Below are 10219 nucleotides of genomic sequence, written 5' to 3' on the forward strand. Positions count from 1 at the left end.
CATGAGGCTTAAGGCTAATCAGATTCAATTAATAACAGTGTCACCCAAGTGCACTTTTGGCGTTTCTTTCTGATTTTTTTGAGCAATTTTAATTCACCTGCATAGTATTTGAAAGCTTTCCTCTGCAAATATGCTATTAAAAAGAAAAAGTCAATATATCTTCTAATCACATGGCTCTGGGAGTTAAGTCTTTAAGAAAAATACCTCACTTCACGAGGGCTAATGAAAAACTAATGACATTGGTGGCACTACTGGATTCTTCGGTGGCTGCAATTGGCATATCTCTTGCAAGTGCAATTAGTTAACAGTCTTGGACATAATGCTTATTTTGATTGGAGGTTGATTGCTTTGTTTGAAAACAAGAAGCAAGGGAATAATCCTATTGAATGAATCATAAATAGCCCCATTTTTTTTTGCTTTGTAGGTGGATCAATTCCAAGAGTAGCATTGTTAAAAGTATTTCCACATTAGGTTTTTATCTGGTCAATATTTATTCTACTTTTTATTATTAAATCTCTGATAAACAAGCAGCTATATTCCTGTTGCTTGACATTTTTAGAATTAATTCTGTAGTAACACTGGATTGTTAAATAATGTTTACATACAAATTAACTAACACACTTAGTGTTTACGTAGCATTTTTTCAACAGCTCAAAAACCATTTTTTAAAGGAGGGATTTTATAGCTTACAGGGACAACAAAGGCACTGATTAGCTTCCAAACTTGGCTTTCAGCTTCTTGCATATTTTGCTGTTGATTCCTTCAGGTTTTCTGCTTTACATAAATGACTTTAAATAAAGTCAGCCCTAGTAACTAATGGCCAGAGATTGCAACCATCTGACTGTTCACTGGGTTGTGCATCATCACTGGCTGGTCTTCACCTAAATCTGAAAGGACATTTTTACATGACAGTAAACATTACCAAAATTATCCAAACCACTTCCCATGGGTTTACGTGCTGCCTTTCTCAGCAGAGATCTAGTGCAGAACCACTGGAGACCACTCTTGGTCCCCGTGGGACGAGCACCCAGGGCCCACGTGGGGCCATGGGGGAGGCTCTTGCTGCTGCTGCTGCCCTGCTGCTGACTTCTCAGCACAGAGACATTCAGCAGGCGCTCAGGCCTCTTTTTTCGGCCTTGCCTTTTTAAGTTTCTTATGACACAAGGTCAGAACTGCTCCCCTGGGTCAGGAAAAAGGTGAGCAGAGGCGCTGCCGCTTGGCTGTAGCACCAGGGAGAGGATGTTGTCCACGGGGCCAAGACCTCCTGCTCCCCCGCGTCTCCGCCCAGCAAGTGAAATCCCTCCTGCCCTGTGCGTGACACCATTTGTTTCCTTGTTTGCCTTTCTGCAAGCCAGGGGAACATTGACAAATCTGCTGACAGCAGAATCTCATGGCCACATTTTTTTACCTGTGCCAAATTCAGCTTTGGTGCAATGTTCCTGGGACACCCTCATCAGTGAGGGATGGCTCCCACTTAAAGCACTGGTCATTGCTGCCAACTTTCATTGGCTTAAATTTACACCACAGTACATTAGACCCCTTTGACTTCCCAGTGAAAGGAGATTTTTAATAAATAGCACTTGATTTTTTTTTCAAAAATACTTTTAAAGGGAGAGAGGAAAGCAGTGGAGGCTCAAGAACACCATAGTGAGTCCTGTCTAATCTGCTGTGTCTCTGGCTGGAAGAAATACATTACTGCCTGTGCAATTTGTGGCAGCGTTAAAACAGCATAAGATCTGCCTTTTTTAAAACTCCAGTTGCAAACAAATTCAGATTATGCAGGCCTGACTATAGTGCCTTGGTCTCCGTAATGCCTGCCTGGTCTCTGCCTCCGCAGCGCTCTGCTCCCGGGGCGCATCTCCAGCCGTGCCGTGGCACTTCGCCAGCAAACGGCCAGCGAGTGGGCTGGGATTGTGGCGGTCCTAATTAGCTCTTAATAGCAGCCACAAGTGCTTCACTTCTACAAAACACCCTTCAGAGCAACAGAGTTTCAAATTAAATATGATTTTTGATTATTGAAATTCAGTCGAGGGGATGCTAGGAACATTTTCTTTCACATGGACTTTTCTCTTTATATTTCAACACTTAGTTTCAAAGGAAGATCAAAGCTAGCACAGGGCTTAGGGCACTTGGTAGTAGATGGTATCACAGTGCAAGGACAGTTTCACTGGCCAAAGCATACAGAATTGCAGCAAGTTTTGAGGAGAGCAGTTTTACATCTGTCTCATCAATTGCACAGATCAGCTGCAAATGCCATCTGGTAGCAGTTCTCCCTCAGGGACAATCTACTGTATCCACTGAATTAGGGGGAAAAAAAGCAAAGCCCCCCCAAAATTTGAGACATTCACCAATTTTTTGGTATCTTCTGTCATATAAAATCTTAGTTGTGTTTCATTTTAAATAAAATTAGTTGCTCGATTGTTGGCTAATTTGTATTTATTTCTCTTCAAATATTTTCAGTGACTTAAAGTTTTCTTTAGTTTGAAAAAAGTCATATTTTTTTTGCCTCTTTCTCTTGCTTCTTTTTCCATCTTTCTTGTTGGAAAGGAAAAGTGGGAGGTAGGAAGAGCAGCGTTAGAGATTTTTTATGTACAGATCAGAGATGAGATTTCTGTCCCCGCACTGCAGCAGTTTAAAAAAATTCCTTTTCACATTGAAAATTACTTGAATCCACTTTAAAATACTGGAAAATGCCAGTTTTCAAGGCTCCTTAAACCAAATAAACAGACAAGCCAGGCATTCCTGGGTTTAATCTGAATTTAAATCTGCCCTCAGAATTTTTTTATCAGCTTCACCAAATTTCTACGGCCTCTTTGAGAGCCTGCCATAAATGCTGGCTTCCCAGTGTTCCTGTCTCCCACTTGGAGAAGGCTCTTTCTCTCCACAAAAGCTCTCCTAAGCGATAGCTGATAGCACCTGGCTCCGGGTGAGAGCGCCTTTGGAGATCAGCAAGCAAGGGCCCTGCCCGTGTGCTCGGGTTGTGGGGGTGAGTGAGATGCCGTCTGCTTCACAGCGCAGACGAGCCCCAGTCTAGTGATGAGCACTCGCACACAAGGCTTTGTTTTCCAGAGCAGAGAAGCCAGGCACTTATTCCCAGCCCTGCTGGTGCTCCCAGACTGTTGCATCCGTTCTGCAGTTGGGGCTGATGTTGGTCATCTTCAGCGTTACCATGGCAGGTCTGCGTAGGCTGGCCAGATAGGGGCAGATGATGTGACAGCATGGGGAAGGGATTTTACACAGAATGATTTTTACACACCAGCAGTTCCTAACAGCAGGAGGCATTTTTTTCAGGGACCACAGCTGATATAACTAGGAGTAGCCTGATCACTTCAGTGCAGCTGTGAGGGTTTGCAGAAGCGAAGGAGCAGACTCCTGGAGTGCAAACCCTGCTCTAGAAAAGCCATGCTGGGTTTGGAGATTTCATACAGAGGGAAACAGTGGTTGCGTTAGCGAAGATCCCAGGGAATGTTTGGAGCAGAGTCCCCTTCCCTGCATGCAAAAGAGTTTCATCGTCATCATCTTCATCGTGACCGTGTGGGCTAGCAGTGGGATTCTGCCATTCCCCTGGGTCACCCCTTCTACCCCTGCCCCCAATACTGTCCTGCATCCAAGCGAGCAGGTGTAGGACACCTCCATTATTGGCATGTTTGAGACAGATGTTAAAACTGGTGATCTGTTAGCAATGGCCTCGGGGGTTTGCCTGTGGTTTCTGCTGTAGTCATGCGTGCTTCGATTTCAGATAAAAGAGCCAAACTGTTTCACTTCTGGTATTTCCAGCCGCGTTTGGATTTATCTGAACGGAACCAGGCATTCCTGCATTTGAGTGTGGCTACCTTTACCAAAGAGCTGGTACTTACTATTTCTTCTCCCTTCCCTTCCCCCTTTCCTATTTTCTTTTTCTCTAGGTCCAGGCCTGGCCTTCATTGCCTACCCAAAAGCTGTGTCCATGATGCCGCTGCCCACCTTTTGGGCAATCCTTTTTTTTATTATGCTTCTGTTGCTTGGACTGGATAGCCAGGTTAGTACAATGGGTAAGAGATATGTGGCTTATTGCCTCGGTGCTGCTGACAGAAAAGCTGGGTTTACAGTCATGAGTTCAGAAGAGGAGACCTCTGATGCTGCTTAGGAGGAATTCAGCTGGATTGCTTTTTAGTGTAGGGGCTGCATTTGATGAATCTATGACTGTCAATTCATAGTATGATGTGGCTCAATAAGTCTTTGTTATCAGGAGTAAATGGAGTGCACAAGACTAGGGCAGTACTCCCTAACCTAAATAGCAGTGCCAGTCTGGCCTCAAAATACCACTATTTTGGTCATAGTGCAGTATTTTCCTACTCTGGAGAAAAGCTTAATCATTTTAAAACATAAAATACTACAGAAGTTTGTTCCACAGAGTACTTTGTGATCATTTGCAGTGTGTAGATACATTAAAACACTTTGTAAGAATTAATAACAACTAGGAATACAGGCTTTGATAGTTGCCAAGTGCCGAAAAAGAAAAGGGAAGCCATCATGAGGCACAAAAAGCACAAAATGTTTTGTGCAGTATAGCCAGGGTGGCTTCACGAACAGAAGACAAAGGCGCAGCCTTTTTCAGTGGCCTTAGGCTCAGAGCTGCTGAGCAATGTGGGATCCTGCTGACTTTCACGTCACCAGCGCACATTCAGTACCTCCAAATGGGCAAGAAAGCATCTCGGGTTTCAGCTGTACTAATTATATAGCACATGCTGCTATTAATTAGTGAGCATAAAAAAATCTAAAAGTTCAGTCCAAGAAGTTAGGTTATTTTTCCCAGTGGTTGCTTATAGGAATGTTGGACTAAATACCTCAAAAGAACCTGTAAATCATTTCTAGATAGTCCATTTACGAGGAAACATGGGTGACCAGGGATTATGCAGTAACTACACATTCAAAATTGCCGAAGTTTTCAGGGCAACAGGCAGCCTTCTGCACTCAAATGGAAAGTCAGATTATAAAAACCCAATTGGTAAGGGTGGAATGTTCATTTAGGCTAAATGCTCTCTCATATGAGGAGAGATCCGTAAATGGATTTTTACCCAGTTGTGTACTTAATCTTATACATTTTTTATATTTCATTTGCCCTAAATTGCTCTTTACGGCTTAATCTTTGAACTCTAGTGAGCTACTTTCAGTCGTTCCAAAGTAAATGTAAAAGTGCCCAATGCCGTGGTTCAGCAACCCTGTGCTTATGCAAATTGGAAGCTGTCTAGTAATTTTAAAATGCTGCGTAGAATGATTAAAACTAATTGGAGCGCTTAATTTCTCTCTTCCACCCCTCTGGTTTTTTGGAGTGCAGTCAAGCAAGTTTCTGGAATGCCGGAGCAGTTTAAGATCAAATCAGCCCAAAGGAAAGGGTTGCATTTAAAAAGAAAACCAGTTTTACAGAAGTCAAAGTAGCAAGACAGGAGGCAACAAAATCTGGTGGAGTGTTTGCAGGATGGTCTGTGTTTCCAAAATGGAGCTTCAGCTCGTGGCCAAAGAGGGTAGAGTTGTTACAGGGCACTTCTGGGCACTGTAAGAGCTGTATAGATACTGGGTAGGAAAAGGTAGCTTTTCCTGAAATAATGTTCCCCTTGATAACTCATTAGTTATAAGATGATCTATCCACTTAGAGCGAAGATCGTTTCTACAGAGGCAGCCTTGGTTCTCCGTGGTATCCTCATGTCTTCATTGAACTTGGTGCTTTTGTACCTTGCCAGGCTGAAAGTACAGATCAGCTGAATGATCCCTTCTTCAGATTTGTCTGGGGGGAGTTCCGTAGTCACTTCTCTCCATGGGTGAAGTGCATCTGGTTTTTGATTAACTTTAAACTTTTATTGAAACCCAATTTGGGTTATTTGGTTAACTTAAGTTACACATCTCAGATGTAGTTTTCCAATGGCAAGTAAGTACAAATATAGTTATCATGAAGCTAGATAAAGTAAGATTTTTAGCTCATCTATTCAGAGCTTCATTTTTGATTTACATGTGCAAATAGTTTACCAAATCTTTGTATGAGGACTCTATGAACCATTATTGCTGCAGAGGTACCCCAGAGCCTCAGTCAGAGGTGCTCTGCTCACAGGTTCAGAAAAGACAAGTTCAGTCAAGAAGAGCTGCTATTTCACATCAAAGTCTGCTTTCCCTTGGCTGGATTTTCACTAGCAAACCCAAGAGTAGAATTATAGCCAATTGTGGAATTAACCTAACTAGTACCTGTGAGGTTTTCTGGCACATCAAAAAAAAGGCTGGGAGGTACTCTCCTAGATCTCCTAGCTTAGGCTTTTTTGAGTGTTTTCTCTCTGTCTCTTTTCTAGCACACATCTTGTATTCATCTGGAACAGCTACAACATAAAAGCCACATAAGTGCCTTTGTGTCATCAAATTAACTTCCTTTATCCTTGTGGCTTGCATTTACAGAGCCCCTTTGGTAGTTCGTAAAGCTGCTAGGAAATGAACAGCAATTCTGAAAGCTTGTTCCGACGTGACTACTACCCCCACGCTTCAACCTCTGGGTTACAAAGGAATGGTTTCTGATTTATTTATTCAGAGCAGCTTTTTGCCACAGAGTACAGTTAGGGTGTTGCTGTGGAGCATTTGTTCAGGTATGGCTCACACGTATGAGCCCGGATTAAATATGGTGGGTAATTTTCCAGTCACGTTTTTCTGTTGTTGTTTTTCCCCTTTAGTTTGTTGAAGTTGAAGGACAGATCACGTCATTAGTTGATCTGCACCCATCCTTCCTAAGGAAGGGTTACCGACGGGAAATCTTCATCGCTATAGTATGTTTCCTTAGCTATCTTCTGGGACTAACTATGGTGACTGAGGTAAGTAGCACCAGTGCTAGAAATTGCCTTCTTTTTTAGACAGTTTTCAGACCAATTTTAGCTATGAATGAGACTGCATGGAATTAGCCACTCAGAGGAGCAGTGCTCTTTAGATCTACAGAGAATGTTTCATCCCTAGATCTGAAAGCATTTTGAAAGGGAGCTATATATTCCCCCCTTTTGAGTTAGAGGAACAGAGACATGAAATCTCATTAAATTCAATTTGATCTCCGGTACTAATCAACATGAGCATGAATATTAACATCTGGCTCTAAATGATAAAACACATTGGGAACCTTCCACAGAGCAGATTAAGAATCCATCCAGTGCATGCAGGGAAAGAGATTTTTATCTTAGTTACACAGATTTGAATCAATTAAATACCACTGGATTTATTCTAGTATAAACAAGACGGGAATGTGTTCCAGTGACTGCACTGTGATATTTATCTCCAAAATAAAATCCAAGCCAGATTTTAAAAACAACTGGAAGAGCACAACTGTGGGATTTAAAATAGCACCTGTAACAGAGGCACCTAACAAACACAGCTTTTCAAGTAAAAGTACAGGTATATACAGTTCACTGTATTGAGAGCAAAGAGTCTAACAGCATAGTATAAATAGAAAGAAAAAAATGAACTATTCTCATGAAAAAAGTCTTTCCACTCAATTAATAAGTGAATATCCTTCTGATAAACTGATTTCCATTTTTAGTATTTGGGAGACGTTAATGTTAGGTAACCTATTATGTCTTTACATCGTTTATTTCTATAAATGCCCATCCTAAAATACTATTAAGAAGGAAAGATTTAAGTGTCTCAGTAGATTATACGAAGTGGCTTAATTTTGTTTAATCATTGTCTTTTTTGGAATCCTTCCTATAGTAAACATGTATTCCCTGGGGAAGGTGATGCAAATATTTACCTTACCTACTTGGTTGATATTTCTTCTCGTTAACAGCAATCATTAAAATACGTTGGTAGATGCTACTGGGAGCTGGGCCTGAAGTATTGGTTTTTTCCTTTTGGATCCTAATCCCTTGTGTCTCTCTTTTACAGGGTGGCATGTATGTTTTTCAACTCTTTGACTACTATGCAGCTAGTGGTGTATGCCTTTTGTGGGTTGCATTCTTTGAATGTATTGCTGTAGCCTGGGTTTATGGTAAGTGAGAATCCTTTCATCTGATACCTTTTGATGAGTCAGTGACAATTTTGCTAGCCAAACATTTAATCATCAGCCACCCCAGAATCTTCTTCCCAGCAACAGACACATACCATTAATCTAAATTTGCACTGACATCTTGGAGACAAATTTGCATCTGGGATGAAGCCAGCCTCCAGTGTTTTTCCACACAAAAAAAGTATTTTTCCATTGCTAATTAATAAAAGCACAATTAAGCATTTACATGTGTTAAGTTTAGAGAAGAGAGTTGAAAGTTTGGCCAGCCATGAAAATTCCTGTTTGTCTCAGAGAATTTCCTTTCAGAGCTGCAATGTCCGCAAGGGGCAAGACAACCAAATAAAAAATACAAAAAGAAAGCTGGCAGAAAAGTATATTCTGTCCTGTTACTTTTAGGCGATGCTGAGTACCAAGGTCTGACAGTAGCAGCCTCTGTAGCTGCCTGAGATGGCAGCTGAGGAACAATCAGAAGATGTTTGCTGCTTAGGACAGGTTGTTTCCCTGGTTCTTCATGTACTCCATCTCCTTAGAAAAGCAGAATAGACAAAGCCTCCATTCCACATCAGTCAGATTTCTGTAGAAGCAGGATGTACCATTTGCTGTCATGTCCTTCCCATGGTGATCCCTGTGGCAAGTTCAGTGAGAGTCTGGGGAGAGGAGTGGGTGCGTGACGGGGGCAGGAGGGATCAGCATTGCATCCCGCATCCGAATAATGAGGGAGGTGTAGGAAGAGAGTCCCCCAACCTTTGACCTTCTCAGGGAGAAAATCAGCTTAAACTTCACAGCCATAGGAAGCGTTTGAACAATACATCTGACACCCTCATCTTCGCTTTAAATACCCCTTGGAGGGGCTAGGGGAGCAGCTGTAATCCTGCAGTGCTTACATGGCTTTTATACGCTCGATTCTGATCCGTCACAGGCGCTGATAATATTTATGATGCCATTGAGGATATGATTGGATACAGACCTGGTCCCTGGATGAAATGGAGCTGGATTGTGATCACACCAGTTCTTTGCGTGGTGAGTACTGACCCATGCTCTTTCAAGTCTTCCACGTGGCAGCTCTGAGCCACCTCTTACTGCTTCTCTTTGAGTGAAGGCTGTTGCATTCAGAGACCAATTTGCAAAGAGATGCTGGAGGCTTGAACATACCCCTCACATTCTGAGATGTTAGCTGTTAACATGACAGCTCTCTACTGTGCCCGCGCAAATTGCAGTTGACTGCATTTGAGTGGATTTTTCTTAGGATTGGCAAAATATTACATTCGTGACACAGAAAACTCACTCTCCAAGAGCTCTCCTTACTTTAAGTATAATAGGACTACTAGGCCATTTTAACAAAAAGACGTGAGCAATCTGAGGCAGGCACTCAGCTTGAAGTATGTAATTTGCTGCGAAGAACATCCCAATAACCTCCTTGCAGTGTATAGCAAATATTTGAGCCCTGAAAAAGAACAGGCAGAGTATTACAGCTGTTCAGCACCATTGCTTAAGACCCTATTGCAAAGCAGCAGTTCACCTATAAGCAAATGCAGATGCTCTTTCAATAATTTAAATGGAAGAATAAATCCCCCACTGGTTTGAAATACCTACGGTATCCATCAGCTCTGCCTTTCACTGCCTGTCTTCCTTAGAGCCAGTGGTAGCACCATAGCCTTACTGCTTTCAGCATTTTTTGAGCCTCACTTTGTTTTCCTTTCTCATCCACAGGGGTGCTTTATCTTTTCTTTGGCCAAGTACAAACCACTGACCTACAACAAGGTCTACACATACCCAGACTGGGCAATTGGCCTGGGCTGGGTTCTTGCCCTTTCCTCCATGATCTGCATCCCTATGGTGATGGTCATCCGCATCATACAGTCAGATGGATCACTTATTGAGGTAAGAGCAACCGGTCGTCTAGAAGAGAAAGGGAGCTTTAACTTGCTGGTTTATACAAAATGAGCACAATACTTGGAAAACTGCCACCTTGTCCAGGTAGGGCAAAGTTGGGTGCCTCTCCTGCAGTGAATGCAAATAAGACTGTTAAAGATCACCTGTCCTTTGGGCAAACAGTCGAAACAGAACAAACACAAAGCCTTCTGTCCTCAGACAAACACCAGATGATTTCACTTGCATCCTACTTCTGCAGTTTCCAGCTTGGCAAATCATTGCCTTCACGTGCAGACAAGTGCTCAAGGACTGGAGTGCTTCCAAGTGCCAGAACTCTCTTCT

At 42.4% G+C, this 10219-nt stretch overlaps 1 protein-coding gene across 10 annotated transcripts in view; it reads left to right on the forward strand.

Moving 5' to 3' along the window:
• SLC6A6 (solute carrier family 6 member 6) overlaps positions 1–10219 on the forward strand; it is a 118094-nt gene that overhangs the window by 99628 nt on the left and 8247 nt on the right. For all 10 annotated transcript variants that reach the window (XM_074835654.1, XM_074835659.1, XM_074835661.1 and 7 more), the window contains 5 exons: positions 3906–4018; positions 6690–6827; positions 7885–7987; positions 8925–9025; positions 9716–9886. In XM_074835654.1, the coding sequence (XP_074691755.1) occupies positions 3906–4018; positions 6690–6827; positions 7885–7987; positions 8925–9025; positions 9716–9886 (626 nt within the window). The remainder of the gene's footprint in view (positions 1–3905; positions 4019–6689; positions 6828–7884; positions 7988–8924; positions 9026–9715; positions 9887–10219) is intronic.

This window comes from Strix aluco, chromosome 11, assembly GCF_031877795.1.
Source record: "Strix aluco isolate bStrAlu1 chromosome 11, bStrAlu1.hap1, whole genome shotgun sequence".
NCBI lineage: Eukaryota > Metazoa > Chordata > Aves > Strigiformes > Strigidae > Strix > Strix aluco.